This window comes from Falco cherrug, chromosome 4 (assembly GCF_023634085.1).
Source record: "Falco cherrug isolate bFalChe1 chromosome 4, bFalChe1.pri, whole genome shotgun sequence".
NCBI lineage: Eukaryota > Metazoa > Chordata > Aves > Falconiformes > Falconidae > Falco > Falco cherrug.
In genome coordinates, this window is record NC_073700.1 from 41,017,706 (window position 1) to 41,040,075 (window position 22,370).

Genomic DNA, 22,370 nt, shown 5'->3' on the forward strand with positions numbered 1-22,370 from the left:
AAATAATTATAGGGATGTGCAATAGACATTAAATCAGATGTCAATAAAATGTTCGTACAGCTTTTATTCAGCTTTCATGGCATATTTAAAAAAATATACCTAAAAATGTAGTTGTTAGATTTCTGGCCAGGTCCGAAGTAAGAGAAACTAGCAAAGTCATCAAGTTTTCTATTTATGAGTTAGAGCAAGTCAAAGCATGGCAGTGGGGCGTATTGTCATTTTGTCATTGCATGTTCACTTGATGTTGCTAGTATGTCTGTAATGCTGTATTGGATTTGACAGATCCATCACATAGCTCAGTGAATGGCTTGCTTGAATTAAGCCTATGGGCAGACTTATTCACATTGATTGGCTATTGGTTTTGTGTTTTATGATTTGATTATTGCATCTTCGATCGGAGTAAGCAAAATGTTCCTTTTTTGCATATTACCTTTGTCAGCAATATTTATGAAAGTATATATGGTAGTGTAATAGACCAGACCCCCAATAACAGGAAACTAGCCTTGTCTGAAAGGCAGTGTCATTTCACTTGTACTGCTTGCTAACCCTGTTGCACTTAATAACGATAATTATGTGTGTTTATATATGTATGATTGTGGATTCATATATATACACACATTCCCCATCCATCAGCCACCCACAAAAATGCACACACACATGCACACGCACGTGTACAGAGGTGTTTTGCTCTGAGCTTAATTCCCTTTTCCAAATAGAGTGTCAAATTTAAATCTCACTACAAACAACGGGAAGATTGCCACTGATGACCTTGTTGTCTGGATTAGATCCCTCATCACTGGAAGCTTGACTTTTTTTTTCACTAATCTTTTTAAAAAGCAGTTAAGGCATATTCCAAAATATTTTGCACATAACACTTTGCAGTATAATTTTTTTATTTTTTTTTCCCCACTATCAGTTTGTGTTATATGTTCTCTGGTCATACGTAGGATTTTATGTGAAATTTAAGACAGGAGATTTTGTCATAGGAAAGTTGTTTATCTTCCAAATCTGAAATCTTACTCCCGGCAAAATCCTGATATTCTAATAGTTTAAATTTTTAGCATGCCTATGTGAACTATTCATTTTTGTCAAAGTACTAGTGTCTAGAGAGACACAATTTAATATATTTTCCAGCTCTCTTTGGCCAAGTAATTGAGAGTAATACTTGACATTTGTGCTGAGACTATCCTAAAATAGAATAGGTACAGATTTGATTTAATGGAAACATCCTCATTAAAGAATTAAAAACTAGAACGAAGAATAAAAACCCCACAAAATACAAAATGTGAGCATCTATAGATGGAGGTAATTTTTTTGTATATTGTGGACTTTAAGATCTTCTATTTTATGAATAAAAATTGAATACCACTATACTTTTATTCAGATTATTTTCTCTTATTGAGGATCTTACTACTGACACCTACTAAAAATTAAGCATCTGAGAGCATATAAAATATAATAGCATCTTCAGTCAGAATTTAATTTTCCATTAAATAATTTTACAGAAGGATAAATATTTTAAACTGTAGTACTTCGTTCATTTCATGATCATACTTTTTAAGATTTAGGAAAAAGACCTTCTATGCACAGTTTTAATTTCTAAAGTAAGTGGGTTGGAAGAGGAAAAAGAATAGAACATAGAGATAACTTTACTCTTCTGCTCCCAGCTGGGACCTTCAAACCTTTTTGCATTTTGTTATACAAGTTGAACGTCAAGAAATAGAGGAGTTTTGGGGGACAAGATGACACATAAGCACTGTATAGCCCATATTCTAGGCTACTCAGATTTTGAGAACGGAAAGGAACAGTTAGCATCGTGACCAGGTACAAAGGTTGTGTTTAGCTTTTGTAACAGCAATAATATAGCATATATTTAATACTTCTTCACACACTTAGGTTTGATGTGGTGATGTTCGATTGGTCTAGTTTTTTTCTGGATATCCTGTATGGTAGCTAAAGGTTGTTTATTCCCTAATACTGCAAATAAAAATCATTCACTTTGCTGTTATAGAGAGGTGATGGGTTTGGGCATCTACCCATTAGGCTTGTATGTCTTTCTGTCTGTATCTGATCTGTGGCAAACTAGAAGGTCACTGGCATCATGTTAGTATTTTGTAATCCATATCCATCACTCAGGTCACAGTTTGGGGAATGACTGGAGTATATGACTCATGTTATAGCCATAACAGTACCCGTTAGTGAAAGAATTAGAAGTAAAAGTGGGTGATTACGAATAAAGGGAATGTAGCAGGGAAAAAAAAATAAAAATCAAAGAGTTTAAAATTCTGTGAACAGGGAGTTTCATGTAGAGCAATTTGACAGGAATTTCCTGAAATAAAATGTATTGCGTAGAGTACTTCCTAAGTATTGAAACATGCTTCATTTAAAATACTGTAAATGTAATGCTTTTTGGGGGGAGATGCAGGGAGGCATATTAATGTAGGAAAACATGGCAAACAATTACTTTTCATAAAAATATAATCTCCTACCAGGTCTAGAAAGGTACTTTACATACTTTGATATTTTAAGATGTTCCTCTAACGTTTGGTAGAATTAACATGTTTTCCAATACTTTGAAGGCTTGATTCATCTGTGTGTAATATCACTATCCATGTAATATCCATGTAACTATTAAAACTACTCCACTAGTTCAAAACTGAGGTAACACAGCAGCGAAAAAGCTTAGGGTTCCTGGCCCAGGATGGTGGTAAACAGATTATGGAACTTTTGTCATGTCAGAGCTTGTATTCTTCATACCCTGCTTCTACATCTCTTTACTGTAATTTCCATTCTCCTTCACTTGTAATATCAAGGGATATTTTAGGAATCCCTATAGACAAGTAACAGCTTGGCTATTACTGTAAGATTAGGTCTGACATGCATGCTGGAAATCATGAAGAAAAAATTGAGAGAGCAGGCAAAGGAACACCAAAGCCTAGATTTCCATACCTGCCTTCCTAAAGTGCTCAGGTTAAAAGATTGTAAGTACTTTTGCTGCCAGTTTCTTCTTGAACATAGTAGGAGCTGTTGAATGCTTATTATTTTCAAAAAAAAAAAAAAAAAGAAAGAAATCAGTGCCTCTGTTCTGATATTTGTATATCAACTTCAGTTTTCTTGCTTTATTTAATACATCTAGCCTACATCAGGATGTATAGTATCAGCTTTAACTTGGGAGTTTCTTTCTTTAGAATAAAAGCTCATAGTAAATAACTGTGATTATAAATACATTCCTTTGATGCATTTTCATGCATGCTTTTCCTCATTAAAGGGGGGGGGGAAGGATTGCTTAATATTTTCAAAGTAGGAATTATTAAATGGACATGTTTACTCTTAGAGGATATTGAAAGAAAGTGTGACTTTACATTTTTTAACTGCGTTGTATTCAACAGACTGGGTGAATATGGAGTTAGGGAGTGACTAAAACATTGATTCCTAATCCAACAGACCAAAGCTGTTACAGTCTATTGGGTCAATGCCTGTGACATGACAGACCATAACAGTTCCTTTGGACATGTCAGTCGCTAATTATACACTTTTTAGTTTTCAGATCATTGACTTGATAGACCATAAAATGGCAGATTACAACATGCTCTAAGTATTGTCAACCTGAGTGCTTTAAAAGCAAGAAGGAGCTAAGAGCATTGTGAAAGAGTCAGAGAGAAGGTGAAGGAATTAAATTTTATTAATAAAATACGGAATGAATTGGATATAGTTTGTATGGATTAGGTATGCAATTTGCTATGTCTTTTAGGCAAGGTGAGAAATTATTAGAAGAACAAATTTAAAGTAACTATGCAGATGAAATTAATTAAGAAAGAGGCAATTTACACTCTTGCATGTCCTTACTGTAGTGTTTCCCTCCTCAAAGGAGTCTAAAGCATTTGACAAGGTATTTAAATAGGAATTTTTTTTTTCCAATTCTTTTGGGCTTGCCACATTTCTAATACTCTAGGAACACACCTGGGGCAAAACAGCAGTTTGTAAGAGTACTGCTCAGCAGAATGGGAGTAGGAAGTTTACCCGTGTATCCTGAAGAACAAATCTTTCATGAAAACTGCTATAGGAGGTTCCGTATACATGCAGAAAAAAGTAAAGTCTTCATTTAAACCAAACTTGTACCAGCCTCTAAACTTCATTTTGTGTTTCTTGAATGAATATCTTAAATAATCCTGGCAAGGTTTCCATATATATGGTATTTCAGTTATAATATGAAAAAATGATGTTGTCAAGTAATTTGTAAAGTCATTCAACCTTTAAAATAATTTTAAGGGAAAGAATTTTTGTTATTCATAATTGCTAAAGAAGTTTATAATTACACCTCTGTGTACTAGGAGACTTTATTGTGGATGCAATGGTAGTTACTAGTAAACTATAATAATCGTTATGAAATCAGAAACCAGTATGAAGTATGTTTTAATGAATACGTTTTAAAGATGACACAATATACGTAAACAACAAATTCCCCAATAAAATAAATATATATATGTTGTTATGCATTTTACTGGATAAAATACTGATTCTTTACACAAGGCTGACTTCAAAATGTTGTATTTTTTGCCTTAAAGAGAGTGAAAAATATCTCCAATATATAGTAATAAACATAATTTTCAAATATAAATTATGAAACTGCAAAAATAGCCTTAATGTAGCAGTCCTGGATCATACTGACATCAGTTTACATTGCTGACACAGAGCACCTCTGAAGTGAAGTTACTGGATTCCTTTTTCAAGGATTTAGTTTAAGTGTGTTGGCTGTGTTAACCACAGTAAAAGGCAAATAATCTTGAAGCGTTTATGCCACTGAGGTCAGTATGAATTCTACTGTTGATTTATGTGGTGTTCCGAATTTCACCTGTTAGTTTTAGATTTCACTTTAAAATGTTAAGATCCACTTAAATCATCTGTGTTCCTCATCTAGATAAATATGCATATTTATAGTATGTATATTGTCTTCTTAATAATCAATACATTTGTGCTATGTATAATATATTATGTAATCCTTCATCCACATGGCAGGTAATACGAATTAGAACCAAGCATATCTGTATAGCTCTGATTTAAAAAACAAATAAATTGGCAACTAAAATGCATTGATTTAAAAAATGCAGGTGAAAGGCTACAGTAGATTTTTCTGCTGCTTGTGATGTAAGACACTGACCACATTTTGGCAATATATTAAAAAGAAACATTTCTTTTGTAACAACTATGCTAAGTTGCACGACTGTACTAAGTTGCAAAGCGCAACACCAATTTGCTAGAAATGTTCTTTATACAGCCTTTGAGGGGTAACAGGAGAAGGCAAGAGAGGGGGAGCTTGTATACAAGGCATTGCCGGGGAAAGTTATAGCTACAGCGTATGCGGTACGGACACCTCATCATTTCCCAAACACGCCTGGCAGCTTTAATGTGAGGCTACGCTAAAAGGAGTGGCTCTCTTGTAGCATCGGAATGTGCTATTTCAATAGTTCAATAGAAGGGCTAAAAATGCCTGTCCCTCTGCTGGGGAAAGCCTGACGTAAGAACACAATTTATGAGAAAGCATCTTCTGTTTTTTGGGGTCTTTTTCTCTGAGTAGATAGAATAGTACAGGCATATCACCGGTGTTGGGAATGCACATTTCCATTGGTGTCCAGGAGAGCTTTTTTTCCCTTTTTCTTGAAGATGTGCTTTTCACAAGTGCAAAAGTACTTTTTGATATTGAAACTAATTATACATGTTCAAGAACTTGTGACTGGTGGCAAGATAAAATCTAATGAGAGAGAATTCTGTCTCCTGCTGTCTTTGGCAGTCTGAATGATGTTAGAGACATCTTGTTGTGGGCTAAATCATGCTGAAATCTCCTGTATTGAGCACAAAGAAGACACAAAAAGTAACGCAGAGATGACTAAGGTGGGACTCAAGGGCTTGCTTAAGCCACTTGGAAACAGGGATCTAGTGGCATTTGAGACACTCCAGGGCATGTGAGACCCCCATGCAGGCAGAGGGGACACTGGACCTTCTGGAGCGGCAGCTGAGTCCAGGCAGATGGACGAGCTGCCTTTGCTTGGGCAATCAAGATGAGTTTTAGTGTTTTCTGTGAGGTATTTACAGAATATTTACAGAAGTAGCTACATTAATTTCTTTTGATGCAGGGTTTTACTCCATGTGCTTCCAAGCCCTGCCTCAAAATTTCAGAAAAAAAAAAAAATAAAAAAAATGGTCAGGATTGATGGAGGTGGGAGATACACTATTTTTTGACAGTGAAAGCAGAATATCTGTGTCTTCCTCTTTGTCTCAGCATCATTCATAGTAGCTAGATTGGACAAGTGATTCTGTAGAAAAAAACCACAAAACCTGACATCAAAGAAATTAGTTGAAAAGTCAAATATACTTTCCTAATGCCCATCAAGTCGAGCAAGTTACTGTTAGTGTTGTTGAAGCTTGATACCACATGAATTCCTTTCTATTTATAGTTCTTTTTCATTTAATATATCTTATTGGTATGGCTGTGAAGTTGTTTAGCTGTCTTTGTGTTGTGATTCAAATGCTATGAGTATGATAATGTACTTTGATCTTACAGTAATGGGAATATAAAGCACAATAATAACAAAATCAACCTTCTTATTATAGTTACTATACTAATATTAAAAAGCTTGAATTCTTTGAGAACGTTGATATTTAAATTTAGGACACCAGAAGGAGAGAGTTGGGGAGGGCTTCATAAAATGGTTTTAGAGGGAAACTGAAACTTGAACATTACAGAAACTATTCAAGCAGCCAGCCATCAGCTGTGTTATTATTCATAGTGAAAAGGCCTTCAACGTTAGAGTCCTAACAAGACCAATGAAGCTTTAAAGTTTAGAGCATGAAGGAAAAATAAAGTAGCTTTAATAATATAAAGGAGAAATGTACAGATGTAACACATATAAGACTTTTGGGAAAAATCATTGCTACGTCCTATAGTTAGTCCCAGCTCCTTGGAGAATACAGTTTGGAATGCCTCAGGGAAGCCAGTGCTGTCAGTTCAGCTGCATCAATTTTACTGGCTGAGGTTCTGACCCAGGAAATCTAAATACTGACTGTACTTGTAAATCCCATGGTTTTACCAGAAAAAGTCAATTGATTACATATAGTTTAAGCCTTCCCACTGTAACTTCTGTTCAGTATTGTATTTACCTGGATCCTGATTTCCTGTGTTCTGGTGCTTGGCACTGTTTGCAGCAGCTGCTATATTTTTGGGAGCGAGGGCTGCACCTCTGTGCTGAGCAAAATTATTTCTGTCTAGTTTTGTGAAGTTCGTAAGCCAAGTCCAAGAATTCTGGTGTATGAAACATAATCACTGTATGTTAGTGGATGATGATTTCTTTTCGGTTTGAAATTTCCCAGAGTTAGTGTGATTATTTTTAGGGAAGTCCTGATTTCTTAAAATCCCACATGACCTCTAGTATGGCTTCTGTTTTATAGAAGCTCTGTGTTGCTAAGAAGGACTAAAAACTACTGGGAGTGCTGGGTGAAATTATGTGTGTGTCTAATTTTTTTTTTTAATTATGTGCTGTATAAAATAGAAATAGCGTTGAGTAGTCCAACTGTCACCCTGCCTTTTAGGGAGAAGGTAAGATCCCACAGAAGACTTAGTAACTTGTCCCGTGTGCCCTGCAAACATAGGTTCTTCCACTCACAGTGACCTAAGCGTTGGTAAGCGTTCAGCTTCTGCACTGTCAGAGTGCTGTAGAGCGAATGTATGGGGGTTTTGTCTGCCCTACTTCGGCACAGCTAAGGTGACTTGCGAGGAGCAAGTCTGTAGAAGGCAGCCCTTCTTGAAAAATGGGTAGATGCAATATTTGGTAAGGGAAAGTACTGACAAAATATGTTTATGAAGTATCTTAGGCCCTTTAATTAACTTGTGGTAGTATAAACATACTGAAGAAATTAGGCTGTGGTATTGGGGGTGGGGTGGGGGAGAATAGTCCAGAAGGCCCAATTTCTGTGGCTATGCAACATTTAGCGAAGTAATTTGTAATCAGTAGTATTTTTCACTAAATAGTGTATGTAATGAAAAACCTTAGTTAAGCTTCACTTAAATTCCTGTTCTTCACTTGCTTAAATATTTCGGTTTGATATTTTATTATCTAAGTCTTTCAATTCAGTAGCCTGCTTTAACACAGAACAGGCTACTTTTAGTCAGGTGATAAAGTTGAACCTGAAAATATTTCGTTATGCTCTTTGAAGTCTGATGCCGCAGAGCATGGGTTGGATTCTGGCAGCTGGACTTTTCCTGCCCACCTCATGCCATCACAAAAACTTTCAAACAATATTTGGTTTTACAGTGCAAGCTCTGTCCATAAATATGAATTATTACTTTAATAATGACTAAAAGTCATTCCTGAGGTCATAAGCCCTACCATTGCTAATCAAGGCTCTTTTAATAAAAGGTCTCCCATAATAAAAAGTGCAGTACAGAAAGATACACGGCGAAAATCATGCTTTTTTGTTTTTCAGGCTACCCTGTGAAAAAGATGAAGTGGAAATGCTGCCAGGGGGTGGTGAAAAGCTAAAGCTAAAGCTAAAGTTGTTCTCCATTCTACCACACATTGCATCCTCCTAGGGCAGGGTAGCAAGCAGTAAAAACTCAATGACGGGTTTCTTCACAGAAGTAGTTCTGTATGTTAAACAGCCATAGTGAGGATAAGGCTTGGACTCTAGTGATTAAAGATTTAAAAAAAAAAAAAAAGTTAAAAAAAAATCCAGTTTTATGCTGCAGTATGGTCTGTTTTCACCAAACTAACAGCATCCAGGGGAGAGAAAGCAAGCACCTAATGTACTGGGTATGCAAAAGACCTGCTGGGTAGAAATAGGTGCTAAAACTGATAGGGGGGTCATGTCAGTTTAGGGGCCTGCCAAAGTGTCTGTGGGGAATAGAGAGGAAGAATTTAGAACATATTTGAATCTTTTCAAAATTGGGGTAATGCAGGTTCAATAACTACCCCAAAGTAAGAAAAAGCATCTAAATCACTTAATATTTTGTTGCCCTCCCCTTCTGTTTCTGTCTGAATTCAGGAAATACCTCAAATGTTATCTTTTTCCCAAGTTTAAAAATATCTTTATTACCATACTAGTAAAAATCTGTGGTAGTTTTCAATTTCCTAGAAGGAATAAGAAAATGATACATAGGCTGGAAAGAAGTAATAGTATGCAGAAGTGTTTGCCCTTGGGAAATAGCTGCTGAGGTGGAAGGTAGCCAGTCCGGCTCCCAGAGGCTCATTTCCCTGACCTGCGCTGGCCGGGTCCCACCGGCGAGTGGGGGCTGCCAAAGGGTGTCACCCCAGCACCCACAAGTGGGGCACCAGCCCAGGGTGCGAATAGCTGGCAGATTGAATATATCCAACTGCACATTCTGATCGCTGTATTTGTCATGTTAGTCTCTCAGTTTATACTTCTGTTTATCTCCCTTAAAACCAGTAACAACTCTTATAAATTTATTAAAAGGAAAAAAAAAAAAGTTTTCTGGATTTCAAATGTCTGTTCTTTTACATCTAAAGCAGAAAACGATGAGAAGTAAAATTTTTGTCCTATACTTTCACTGTTAATACACAAATTAAATTACAGAAGCAATTCCGTATCGTAATAATTGAGCAGGGCTTATTGTGTAATAAAGTTGGGCCCACTTAGGTTTCTTGTACCTTTTTGAATCCATAGAAAGTGTAGCAGTGATGAGGAACATTATAAGAGCCTAAAACATGTCATGAATTTTCACTGTGTCTTTCTTGTGAGTTTTTTAAGCCTTGTGCATAAAATTAAAGGGAACAACCAAGGACATTGGTAGGTAGCTGCCCTTGTCCAGGTCTGCTCCTCATGTACTTTAAGACATATAGGATAAGATGCACCACAGTGTCATTTAACTCAGGAGGACTCCTTTTGCAAACTGTGGGGTTGTCCACAGTAAGGAATAATACTGCCTTGGCCATCGGGTGTGATATATGTGTGTAGCAACACCTCTGATTATCAGTTCGCCCTCTTGGTCTACATAGACAATAGCATAGAATTTAACTAAATATAAAAACACTAAAGCCATCAAAGGACTAAGCAATTTTTTGTAATTGTTACAAATAACACCCAATTAATTATAAAAAATTGAACTGACTTACTGAACTCCAGCACCTAGTCTTTTAATTCTTGCAGCTACAATGCTGACCAATATGTAATTTTCTCCTTACTTTTAAAATTGATTTATGAAGTTGAGAAATTAATTTTACAAAAGCAAAACACAGGGAAAATAGTATCTTCCTATGTAAATCGAAGCAATGTAACAGGGAACATTTATGGTAGATATTTTTAAAATAGGTATTACTCTGGCCTAATTTTTTTAAAATTAGTTTTCTACAAGTAATGAGTCAAAAGTTGGTAATAAGAAGTAAGATCTCAGAACAGTTTCAATAACATCTGTCATTCCAAAAGACAAATAGCAGTTCGTGTTCTGGGGTCTTTCTGTATGTAACTAAGCCAGCGTATTATTCTTACAGATAATTCTGTGCTTTGGCACCTGAAGATAGAGTATCTGTGGCTCAGAGCTCCGTAACAACCAACCTTCTGAACAGAGATAAAGAAAACGAGTTTCTCAGCTAGCCACTTCCCAGGCAGTTTTTAAGGAAAAGTGATCTTTTGATTTAGATGAGGGAGCAGTATAATAACTTCATAGAAATGAATCAAAAGGTTTTTTCTATAAAACAGTAGCTGGTAAGTCTGTATTGCTACTGGCTGAATCCCTTTTAGGCAAGCGTCTAACTGTCTCTATAGAATTATCACAAGAGGTGATAGCAGTAAATACAGTGACAAATTATGCTACCTATGAAAACCAGAGTAGCTCTGTATTTGTAATGCTAAATGTATCCCCCTTCTTTTTTTTTTTTTTTTTTTAATTCATGTCTTTAGCATCATATGCAAGGTAGGTCTTGTTAGCTTGTGACATTGCTGCCGATGACAACATAAAGAGCAAAACTACCAGTCTGTACATCCCAGTGAAAATGAGGAAATATGCAGTTTGATCACCAAGTTCACTCATACCAAAAGGCAGTTTTTGTGTTAGTGTGTTAGTATCTCTGAGACAGGGCAGAGGCAATGATCAGATACTACTTTTGATCTTAATCAGTCCTGTCCCTATAGTATGGATTACAGATTCCTTATTTGTTTGGTGGTGGTTGGGTTTTTTGCCCCCAAATGTAACTTCTGAGTGACGAGGTTCACAGGTTTCTAAATGAGAATTTCAAATCTCTTTAACACATTGGAGGTGAAGTAATAGAAATAGATTTTGTTCTCTTGGGGCTTAACTCTTCAAGGTTTTATTACCCCAAAGACACGTTTGCTCCTGAACGGAACAGTTTTCATTAGGATCTTCAGAGTATTTAATGCTGGACAGAGCTTTCATTGTCCTGCAGCGCCATGTTCCAGGCAGTCCTTAGTACAAGCTAGAACTAGTTCCTTCTAGCTCTGTTTGGTAGACTCTTGCATTAAAACTGTGCAAACCAGGAAACCTCGGTTGTTCACCATGCCTAGCAGCGCAGGCTGGAGGAGCTACATGCAATTTGGAGTAAAACAGCACCCAAGCGTTAAAACTTCACCCAGGTTCTTTACTAATCCTTCACAGCACTCAAATAATTTGAGGAAGCTGCCTATATGCACTTAAAGGAGTCATTTGATGTTAATCCCTAAACATGGTTTCCACCAACCCAAATCCTGTTTACTTTGACTTCAGAAAGATCAAATCAGGATTTGTGCCGTAATGAAGTTTTCAGCATTTTAAATATTACTGTATTTAGCAATTCTCTTTTTATGTTACCTGGTTTAAAAAAGAATTTTGCAAGAGAAGGTTTATATTAAATTACTCATATCTCTAGCTTATTCTCCTAATTCTGCAAAAGACTTTTCTATGTATTTGGATGACAGTATATGAGAATATACTATGTCATTTTTTTCATAAATAGCAGAAAATTCATTTTCTGATCGCAATCATATTAGACATACAAAAAGCAGAATATTTTACTTTCAATATCCTCCTTTCAGATGCACAAAGTAAATTCAATTGTTTTTTTAAAAAACGCTTTTTACATATTTTGCAGTAGTGCCCTTTAATATCTATAGCAGTATAAATATTGTTTTATTTTTATTAGACTTCATAAATATATTGACATATCTGTAACACTAAACATGAAGCTTCCAATGCAAGAGTTTGTACATAGTCCATATCCAAATGTCACCATTATTTCATTTAAAAGATCCCAGCATGTCTACCTCATGATCCTTATAAACTCTATAGTACTGAAATACGTCAACACTTTTTCTTGCTACATTCATTAAAATTAAGCACCCTTACCCTACCCCATCTGTAAACATCAAGTCAATTGGCAGCTAGCACATTTCCCAGTCAGCAAGCAGTATTGTGAATTTTATCTTCTCTTGCAGAAATCAATTCGTCTTCGTTGCAGCAGATGAAATTTCTTGTAACACCTCTGCAGGTAACAATCATTGATACTTCTTGATGCATCCATCCAGGTCTCAATATCCTTTTTCACATGCTGCATTTAATCGTAAGAGAAAGCATAGGAAACTCCATAGTATAAATCTTTGGAAGAGTTTAATTAATTTATAGCTTCAGCCTATAGGTTCTGCCATATAAAAGACATTAGGTTATTTTGCTGACTTTGGTGTTTTATTTTCAGTTTAAATATCATATGGCCTAGTAAGTAAGGATATGTTACACCTTCTAATAAAAACTTACTGTGCAGTACCATTGAGATTGTGACTTTCCAGAAGCCAAAACAAACAGAACTAATGGAAAGAGTAAAGGCTTAGTAGATGTATGTAGGACATTGTAAGTGCTATAGATTTAACAACTTTCTTTTTAACTCTTTGGGGGCAAATATTGCCCACAAGGGTGCCGCAGACCTTAAAGCACTCACAAAGTCTATCCTATGGATAAGATAGTGGGAGAGAGGGTCTGTGTCTTCAGAGGATCACTCTCTAGTAAGTAAAAAGTCTTGATATACTATCATGTTGTAAGCCGTGGGTACAGAAGAACGAATGATGCTTATAAAAGGTAACGGTCATTTATAAATATATTGAATATGTCAAGGGATGTTCTCTCTTTTAAGCAATAGAGTTTGAACAGTCTTAGTCTTAACTCAGGTAAGGATGGTGTTGTGTTGCTACGTAAGAAATCGAAAGCCAAAATAAATAGTCACAGTGATGGGACATATTCTGCCAAAAATGTTATGCAAAAAAATCCACTGAGCTCGTAGAAGCTGCTTGTATGGAAGGATGAAAGGGTATATGTATAGTGTGACACAAAATGTCAGTATTAAGAAGTTTTTATTTATAGCATTTTACATTAGCAGGAATGAATGAAAGGTGAAGAGTTGTCTGTTCATGCCATAGTGACCTACACAGAGACAAATGAACATTTATTTATGAAAAAGATCATAGCTAAAGCCAAAATATTCAAAAATTGTAATGATCTGTATGCTAGCCATAGAATTTTTGGTGGTAATCTGAAAAGTTCTTCTGTAATAAAAATCTCATTTAACATAGATTTTTCAAAGTGCTAAATCATTAAGAGAATACATTTGGAGAAGTCAGCGTTTGACACTTCCTTGAACTCACTAGACTTGGATTTTGGCTTTCATTGTTTCACTTGTGCTTCCTACTCAGCTCTGGATTATTGAGCTGTAGTAGGGAGTCTACTAATTGATAAATCTAGGCCTTGCTAAGTAAGAATAAATCTAATTATTTTAGCTATTTTTTTAACATGGAATCCTTGAGATAGACATGGGGTCTTTAATATTTTTCTTGTCCTGAAAACAAGTTCCTGTTTTGCAGAGTGAACCCTTCTAAGCAATAATTATTTCTCTAAGAAACACTTTCCCCTCCCCGCAATTCAGGTACAATTCAAGTGTCCAAGACTATATTACACACATTCCATGTATCACTACTTTGGAATTCTAGTAAAAAATATAGCGCTCTTATTTATCAGTAAATTCAATGAACTTTACACAGACGGAAATGGATATCTGTGTATATTTACTAAAACTTTTCAGTTTACCAGTCAATTACCTCTGTTGAACTAATTCAACAACAGTACTTTTTTTAGATACGTTTTTGACCATATGATAAATGTATCCATCATAGGTGACTGTAGGTTCCTTTTTTGTGATATGATCTGAGGGAGAAAGCTAATGAAAGCCTGTGTCTTCTGTTTCTTGTATACCTAACCTTTAGTCGTAGAATTAACGGACATTTGGCTTTATAAAAAAAAAAATCTTTGGCCCATACTCCTGTGGTACAAGTTGCCAAAGTTGCGTACGGTCTTTCAAATCTGTAAGTTGACTTTCAACTAATTTATTATCTGATGTTTTATGTTTTAATACATGGAGCATATATAGAGATACATAAACTTTTAGAACCAAAGGTAACCTTCTGTGGTTTTTCAGATGCATGCAAAACACCTACAGTAAAATTTTATAGTACTTTTTTTAGTGCTCCTAAACTCAATTACAGTAATTCAACTGTGTTTGTAAAATTGATATAAATTGAAGATACTGATAATATGCTCAGTGTTTGAAATGTGGGTATATGTATGTTTGTATTGTTTCCTTGTAAAGAATGTGTGTGTTTGTAGATTTCAAATAATAATAATACAACACGTAAACTTTTGGTTGGAACTTTATCATCAAATGGAAATGGGAGGTCTTGGTTGATTGTGCTGGTAATATTCACTCTTCCTAATAATTTATCATTCCTGCCAGAGGATACTTAGCCCTCAGCCACGTGATGTGGTTTCTGATTTGGGAATAAAATAATCTTGAATCAATAAATGTGTTAATGAATGGATAGCATGTCCATATACACATTTCTATGTATTTATGTGTATCTCTTCTTACATGCACATTGTATAAAGAAAACCTGTCCAAGTGTCTGACGGAGATCCTTCCATGGGAAATTTAAATAATATTTCACTCTTGATTGCATCCAGTGCATTCTGAGGCTGAAAATAATTACTCTTCAGAAGAGACATTCTGTGCTTCTGGGTTAGATCTTCACTGGCAGGCATGATTAAAGAGTTTGCAAACAGATCTGAACTCGAACAGAGGTAGAGGAAGTATTGGAAACCGCCCATCAGTTTTGTGATGGAATTTTAACAAGGATCTCTGAAGCAAATCTCTGACAATAGTTACATTAGGGAAGAATGAATCCTGAGGTTGCTGGCTGATGGGGGCAATGGTCAATTTGTCAACTTGTCCTATCAGGCTCTTAATAAATCAGAATGAGACACAGAATAAACCCATGGTTTGAATCTTTAGCATTTTAAGCAGGGTTTGGGGTTGTTTTTTGTTGGGGTTTTTTTGTTGTTTTTTTTTTCAAATCAGTGCTCAATAATTTTGATTTGGGGGGGGGGGGTGTTAGGTTTTATAAGGTCAAAATTCACAGTTTGTAAAGAAAACGCTATGTTGTAGTGTTTTTCCAAGCACATCCTCAGATGTACCTGCATATTACATTTTATGGTTTTTGAGTTAATATGGGACAGGATCATTGTCCTGTATTTATCTCACTCTTTCTTTCTTTCTCCAATTTTTAAATGTTGTCCAACTTCCATCTACAAACACAAGTGCAGCTGCATGCTTGGTATTATTTTTCTCCCAGGCTTATATGCAGTTTATGATTTTGAAATAACAGAGAGAAAGGCAAGTGTATTTATAAACCTGAATTTGGAATGAAACATGGTGGAAGTAGATATAACATCTGTCCAATTGTGACTGTATTTATTTACATATTTGAGCAGAATCATCCCCAGGAGGTGGGACTCTGTGTGTGTGTGTGTGTGTGTGTGTGTGCAAAAGAAATACGTTATAAAGCTTTAGAAGTTGACAGTCTTAGATTAAGTTATTGACCTCCATTTGGAGAAAGATAGCCTCCAAAATAGATTAAACATTCTGAAAGGTTAATTTGATAACTCTAGGAAAAGCTTTTTTTAAAAGCAGGCGGCTTAAAGAAGCAAACATTGGAGTTTGTACTATCAAATAGTTTGAACAGAATATTGGCAATTTTTAACAAATGCAATCGCTCAAATCATTGCAGTTTTCCTGGGTACTTTAGTTAACCTGTCAGCACTAACACTACCACAAAGTTAATTCATGAAACAACAGCAAATTTGAAGGTACTTATTTAAAAGAAAATTAATATTTGACAAAGTGCTTAGGATGGTTAAGGTGCCAGGTGTGGTGGACCTCTGCTTAGGTGCATAAGTAATCGTAGCTGGTCAAAATTTTGCTGTGCATGCTTGCATACATCTCACTGACTTATTCATATTGTCTGTTAGGTGATACTGATCAGGATATGCTCTTTCAAAGGATTTTCCGAGAAGTACATACATCCAAACCATCCAAACTTCTAACTCATTGGAAGAACGCAGTTTCAGAGATGTTTCCTTCAGCCTTTTTTGAATTACTGTGTGAAGACATATGTTTGGTTGTGAGAGGTTCTTCCCTTTTAGTATTGCTGCCTATGGGTTTGACTTCATTTCACGAAGCAATTTGACTGGGAAAATAACCATTTTCTATGAGATGCTTTTATTATTATGTTATGGTCTTCCACTAATCAGAAAAAATAAAAAATGAAGATCGAGGAGAATCTGTGAGGTCTTTCTGCAAGTATTTATTTAAGGCTGTACTGCTTCTCCCTGTGAAAAATAGCAGATACTGAAGTTTTTGCTCTGGAAAGACTAGAAAATGTTGTGCTAATGCACACTATAAAACTTCTTCTATAAATTCAAGTGTCCTTTATGTTGGCAGTTTAAACTTGTGTTTACTGCTGCTGTAAATAGTTGCTTATATGGAATTCCATTTGTTACAGATTTTACTGCTCTTGGTAGTTGTGTGGTAAAGATGTTCGGCCATTGGATCAGTTGATAAAAATCAGTAAACACTTTGATTATCCTCTGTTCTTCTTTCATGAAGTTTGATTAATTCCTTTTTCTCACCCAGTGAAAACACTGGCAGCCCTTTTTGGCATCTTTGTCATTATCTCTTTGACAGCTTGCCTTCCTGGTGCTTACAGTTCTAGGTCAGTTCGCATGGCTAGTCAAATGTGACAACATGACAAGATTAAGTGAAGCTGAGGTTCTGTGGTTTGTAAATGGAGGATTTGCAATGTGAAGCTCCTTTGATAACAGAAATAGTGAATAATCTGTGTTTGCCCTCAACAAGTGCGTATAAGCATGTGTGTATCTTCTGTACTGGGTTTTTTAATGAAGTAACCAGATTTTTTTTTCTCTGATAGACTGAAAATAGTACAAACAAAAGGTGGTTTGTGTGTGTGCATGTATGTATGGTTATATGCATGTACATTAAATACACAAGGATTCAGTTTTAATATTTTGAGATTATCATATTGCATTTAAAATATTAAACAAAAAATAATATGATCGTATATTACAGAACTTTACGCACAAGCACAAAATGCTGCTTTAAAATTTAATAAACTAAGAACCCAGTATATTTATTATTGAAATAGATAAAAATTCATTGAAGGTGTATTGCCTCAAAATATAATAGCAATAGTAATAGGAAAATGCTTTACATATCAAAGAAATACTCGGTTTTCATTGTAATACAGCTGGGTTTAGGTGTCACCTGATGGCAAGCCTCGGTTTCCCCAGTGGCTTTTTTTAATGAAGTTTATATAAAATCTAACTTTCTTAGATAAAGATTATATAGACAGGTGGTTTTAGCATAGAATTATGTTAGGTTTTTAAGTACACATCAACTGAAATCCTTTCATATGCAAATCCAGACAGCAAGACTGAAACTTGAGTGAAAGTTTCTAAGGTGAGCTCTGTCCCTGGGATTGTTCCACAGCATCAGCTCAGAGGGAAGCTGCTGCTTGTTGCACTTCTGTATCTCTGCATATTAGCCAATTCCAATCATATTTATTTACACGTTTAATAAGGTGGTAGCTCAACTTTGGTTTGCTGTAAACATCTAACAGACTTTAAAAGAAGCTACAGGCTGGCCTACACAAATCAAAATTAAAATAGGATCTGAGCATCAATGACCGGAATTTCTGCAAAACATGCCTATCAGTTAGCGAGAAAATTAACCGGCCGAATTTGGATGTGACATAAGTAAGTAAATAGTCAAGACTTTGGGATTCATCGCTGCATGCAGAAAAATCTGAATAGGCTTGAGTTTCTTCTTGCTCCAACCTGCAGGAGAACGTAGAGGCTGATGTATTTATGAAGAACTGTTAGTGGAAATCTTTTATTATCACCTTATCCCTATGGTAGACTGTGGTCAAATTTCTTCAGCTCTGAAAACTTAGGAATGTGAATACTATACTAATAGCAAATCCCTCATGGCTTTCAAGATCTAGAGGAGTTCAGCACTGCAGTATACCTTGAAGTTTCACTGTTTCATTGTGCTGTCTGTCTCTACAACATCTTCCCAGTTCTTTCTCTGCTCCACATCACAAATCTGTGAAGCATTATCGGTCGTGGAAGAGGAAGGTGATACGCAGCGAAGTATTTTATGGTCCTCCCTTGTAGAATGATCTTAGGGTTTGATATTGCACATTTAAAACTTTCCATAGAAAATGTTAGTGTTCTTAACCTTTACAATTGAGGAAAATGACTGGAAACTGTTTTTATCAGCAGATTTCAACCATTTTCCTTGGTCTTAAGTAAAAAACTTAGGATACTCCTATTTCCTTGTTGCCTTCTGAAAGATAGAGACTTGTTGGTCTTTTGGGTGACTGAAATGCCTAAAGTTGCTCAGTGTTGATATCCAAAAGAAAATAAACCAATTGGTCGCTCACGCTTTGAACACCATAAGTAGATCCCATCCTAATGTAGTAAAGAATTTTAAACTACAGGACTAGCATTGCTGCGCAGTGCTGACCCACTGAGGTGAAACACTGCTCAGCGTGGTGTAACTGGTGTGCATATCAGGTGGGAGCTCTGCTGCTGCTTGGCCTCACTGTAGTTATGTGACCGAAAGAAAGAGCAAGATGTTAGTTACTGGAATCATTTATCTGGATAAGGCCAGGTAATCTTGCTTTCCTTGTATTCCTTCCAATTCTTTACTAAAATCTTCATGTCTTTGTCTGAAATTTTACTGCAATTCTGCATTAAGAGCCAACAGAGGGGAGATGGGGCTTGCCTGTCCCATGCCACCTGCTACTGGCAAGAGGCACAGCTAGCCGTAGTGCCCGTTTCTGGGTGAACAAGCAGGGCAGGAACACAAAGCACTGAGTGCTGGACCTCCTCGTGCTTAGCCAAGTCTCGCTCCTTCAGCTGCCTTTTTGTGAAATGTAGTAATAATCGTCAGTACAAGGATTTCAGTCATTTAAGGTTCTTCTGGTTGAAGATTCAACACATACAGGTCTGAAGAAGGAGCATTTTTATTGCTTGATTGTTCAATTACAATCCAAGCTAGTAAAGGATGGATAATATTGTGGAAAAGTTAGAAATATGATTTTTCCAGGGATATGTACACTTCGCTTCTAGCATTGCAAGTAGGTGGGGAATTAGATCAGAGTTAGTTTCAGCTGAGGTAGTACCAGGTTTTTAACTTCCCTTTTTAGAGTTCTTAAAACAGATCCATCATTTCCTATAGTTCTTCTAGCAACATGTAGACTTTAAAAGATGGGGGGAAATATGGTGATCAGAAAATTTGTGCATCATATTCTTAAAAAATAAGATCATGTTTAAAATTCTCCTTTTGTAGTTCTCAATTCACTTGAGTAAAATGTATTAACATGGTTCATATTTTATACTGTAATTTTTCCTTATTAATGCTGTTATTAAACCCTGTAGTATGTATGTTATCAAGGAGCTTCCAAATGTCTCCAGTATCAGAGCTCCACTGCCTGCCCTAGTTGTAATGGAAATACAGCCATAGTACCAAAGAACTTTAAACCCTAAAATGGTAATTACAATTAGAGAGGCATATACTTTCCCTATTTTAGAGACTTCATCAATACCTGCTACTGATGATTTAAACAGATTAAATTTCAAGGGCTTACTAAAATAAATGTCACAATCAATTACCACTTTTAACCCTCTTTATTTGTGCAGTGGACAAAAAAACGTGCGCTTTTATGTAGTATTTTAGCAATTTTAAACCCTGTACTGAAAATGATTGAAGCAATTGAGGCGTAGCATGAGTAAAGAACTGAGGTTTTGCTGGATGGTTTACAGCTACATTTACAGCGGTTAGTACAGCTACACTCATTTTTCCCCGCAGTTACTTCCCCGTAAGCTGTTAGTCTAGCTGCTGAAGAACCAGTGCCAGTGTGGTGACAAAATGCTAGCAAATACAATTTTTTTCCCCCTGTTTCCAACTTGTTCCAGATGTGCTGGAAAATAGCAGAACTTACCTGGTTCTAATTAGTGATGCATCAAAATGGTTCATCATATGTGTTCTTAGGCAAGACTTTGTGAGTGCACATTTTGGTTTTGATACATTGATTAAACATTCTGTAAAATACATAGATCGTTGCATTGGCTATTAATTTATTCGAAATACTTTGCCATTTTCATGTCCTAAATTTTAGTAATTGTTTAATCCTTGAATTATCATCTCCACTGTAAATTATCACAAAGCTTTAAAACGCCACTAATTTTAATGAGAAATAAGCAGGCTGGCATAATAGCGAATAAATGAACCAATGACTGTGTGACTGAACTAGCTTACTGATTTTCAGTGTGACAATATAGTTTAAATCCTTCTTACTATTTTCAGCATGGAAATCAGAATCTATTCTGCTAACCTTCTGAGCTTCTAAATTTGGTGTCATGCAAGGGCGTGTTTAAAAATTAGCATTTAAAAAGAAACCCACTTGCTTTAAGTTTAAGCTGACACTGTTCCTTTCCTCTGTGGAAATGAAATTTATTAATCATAATAAAACCATCATATTCTGAAGGTAGAGGTCACCCTGAGGAGAAAAAAAAAAAAGTCTATTCATCACAGAGGAATTTCAATGCATTTTTTTTCCCAGATAATATCTGAGCATGTATTCACTCCCCTTTGGAAATATATTCTTCCATGTTTGTGCTTACACTTCTCAAGTACACTTAGGAGGGAGCAAGAATAAGAATTTTGCAATTCAATTTTATATATTTTATTTTCTTTTACAGAAGATTTGGAAGAATGCTGTGTACATTTTATTTTATTTTATGTTTACATTGTGCGCATTTGTTCAAGTGGAATTTCAATATCCTGTAAAAGAAAAGGAAGAAGTGTTTCTTATTTTAACGAGATTATAATCTTTGCTAATTCTGAAATAGCATTTTTATGTTAATATCACAGTACAAACTTCAGCATTATAATATAAATGTAAAACATTCTTTTTAAGGAGCAAGGATTAACATAGGTCAGAATTTTCACATTAGGATTACTTCATAACTTTAATTTTAAGGAAGAAACATAGTTTACACAGTAGCATGAAAAAATTAAAGTTCTGACAGTAAGTTATTACTAGTTTGGCAAAAGAGTGATAAAAATGTACTCAAAAGTAAATACTGGGTTGAAAGTATTTTTTTATTTTGAAATCGCTTAATGTGTTTGTTTATCCATATTTTCCTCTTAGTTGTCCAGATTTATGTAAAATACTACTAGCAACATGTTTTATTACATCAGAGTTGTAAACTTGCTAGTTACCTCAGTAGCTGGGTTAAATATAATTTAATAAAGCCTGAGCACTAGGTGTTTGGGCTTGCTCCTTCCTTGTGCGCGGCCCTTGCATTTAAGCCACCTGATCCCTGCCTTTCAGTTTTATGGGGCATTGTGACACAGCAAAGGATGCTGCAGGAACAGGCTGCAGTGTGGAGTCAAAATTCAGCCCTGCCGCAGGAAGTGGGTCAGAGCAGTGGAAACAAAAAACTCACCAAGTCCCAGTGTAGTTAATGGTTTACATGACACCAAAACTAATGTAATTCTTACAGATCTAAATTTACAGTCCTTGCTCAGTATTGTAGTAATACCAGTTAATCAGGAAAAAAAAAATACACTGATTCCCATTGCGTTAAAAATAATAGTCATGACATTAAAGCATGCATAATAATAGTACATGCAATTCCTCCTCCATGTTGCTAGGGTCGTGAGGGAAATTTATAGTGCTGGAAACAGGGCTAGCTTTAAATTAATCATTTTTCCTTTCTAGATGTTTCTGTACTGTTTGAATGAGGTTTGGCTTGAGAGAATTAAAATTATAATGATGTTTAAAATGGGTTCTCAGACCTTAAAAATGGGCATACAGTGGAAAATGAGATGTCTCCTTCACTTCAGTGTAGATGAACAAGACATAAGAGGACCTGTTATGGCTACTATCAAAGCTAAAGTATTTTA

General features: G+C 35.7%; 1 protein-coding gene across 30 annotated transcripts in view; it reads left to right on the forward strand.

Annotated features, from left to right (window-relative positions):
* The window catches only part of RBFOX1 (RNA binding fox-1 homolog 1), a 918,315-nt gene that overhangs the window by 889,739 nt on the left and 6,206 nt on the right, over positions 1-22,370 (forward strand). For 11 of the 30 annotated variants that reach the window (XM_055709778.1, XM_055709787.1, XM_055709790.1 and 8 more), the window contains one exon: positions 12,436-12,488. The exons of the other annotated variants lie outside the window; for them this stretch is intronic. In XM_055709778.1, the coding sequence (XP_055565753.1) occupies positions 12,436-12,488 (53 nt within the window). The remainder of the gene's footprint in view (positions 1-12,435; positions 12,489-22,370) is intronic. 30 annotated transcript variants of the gene reach the window in all.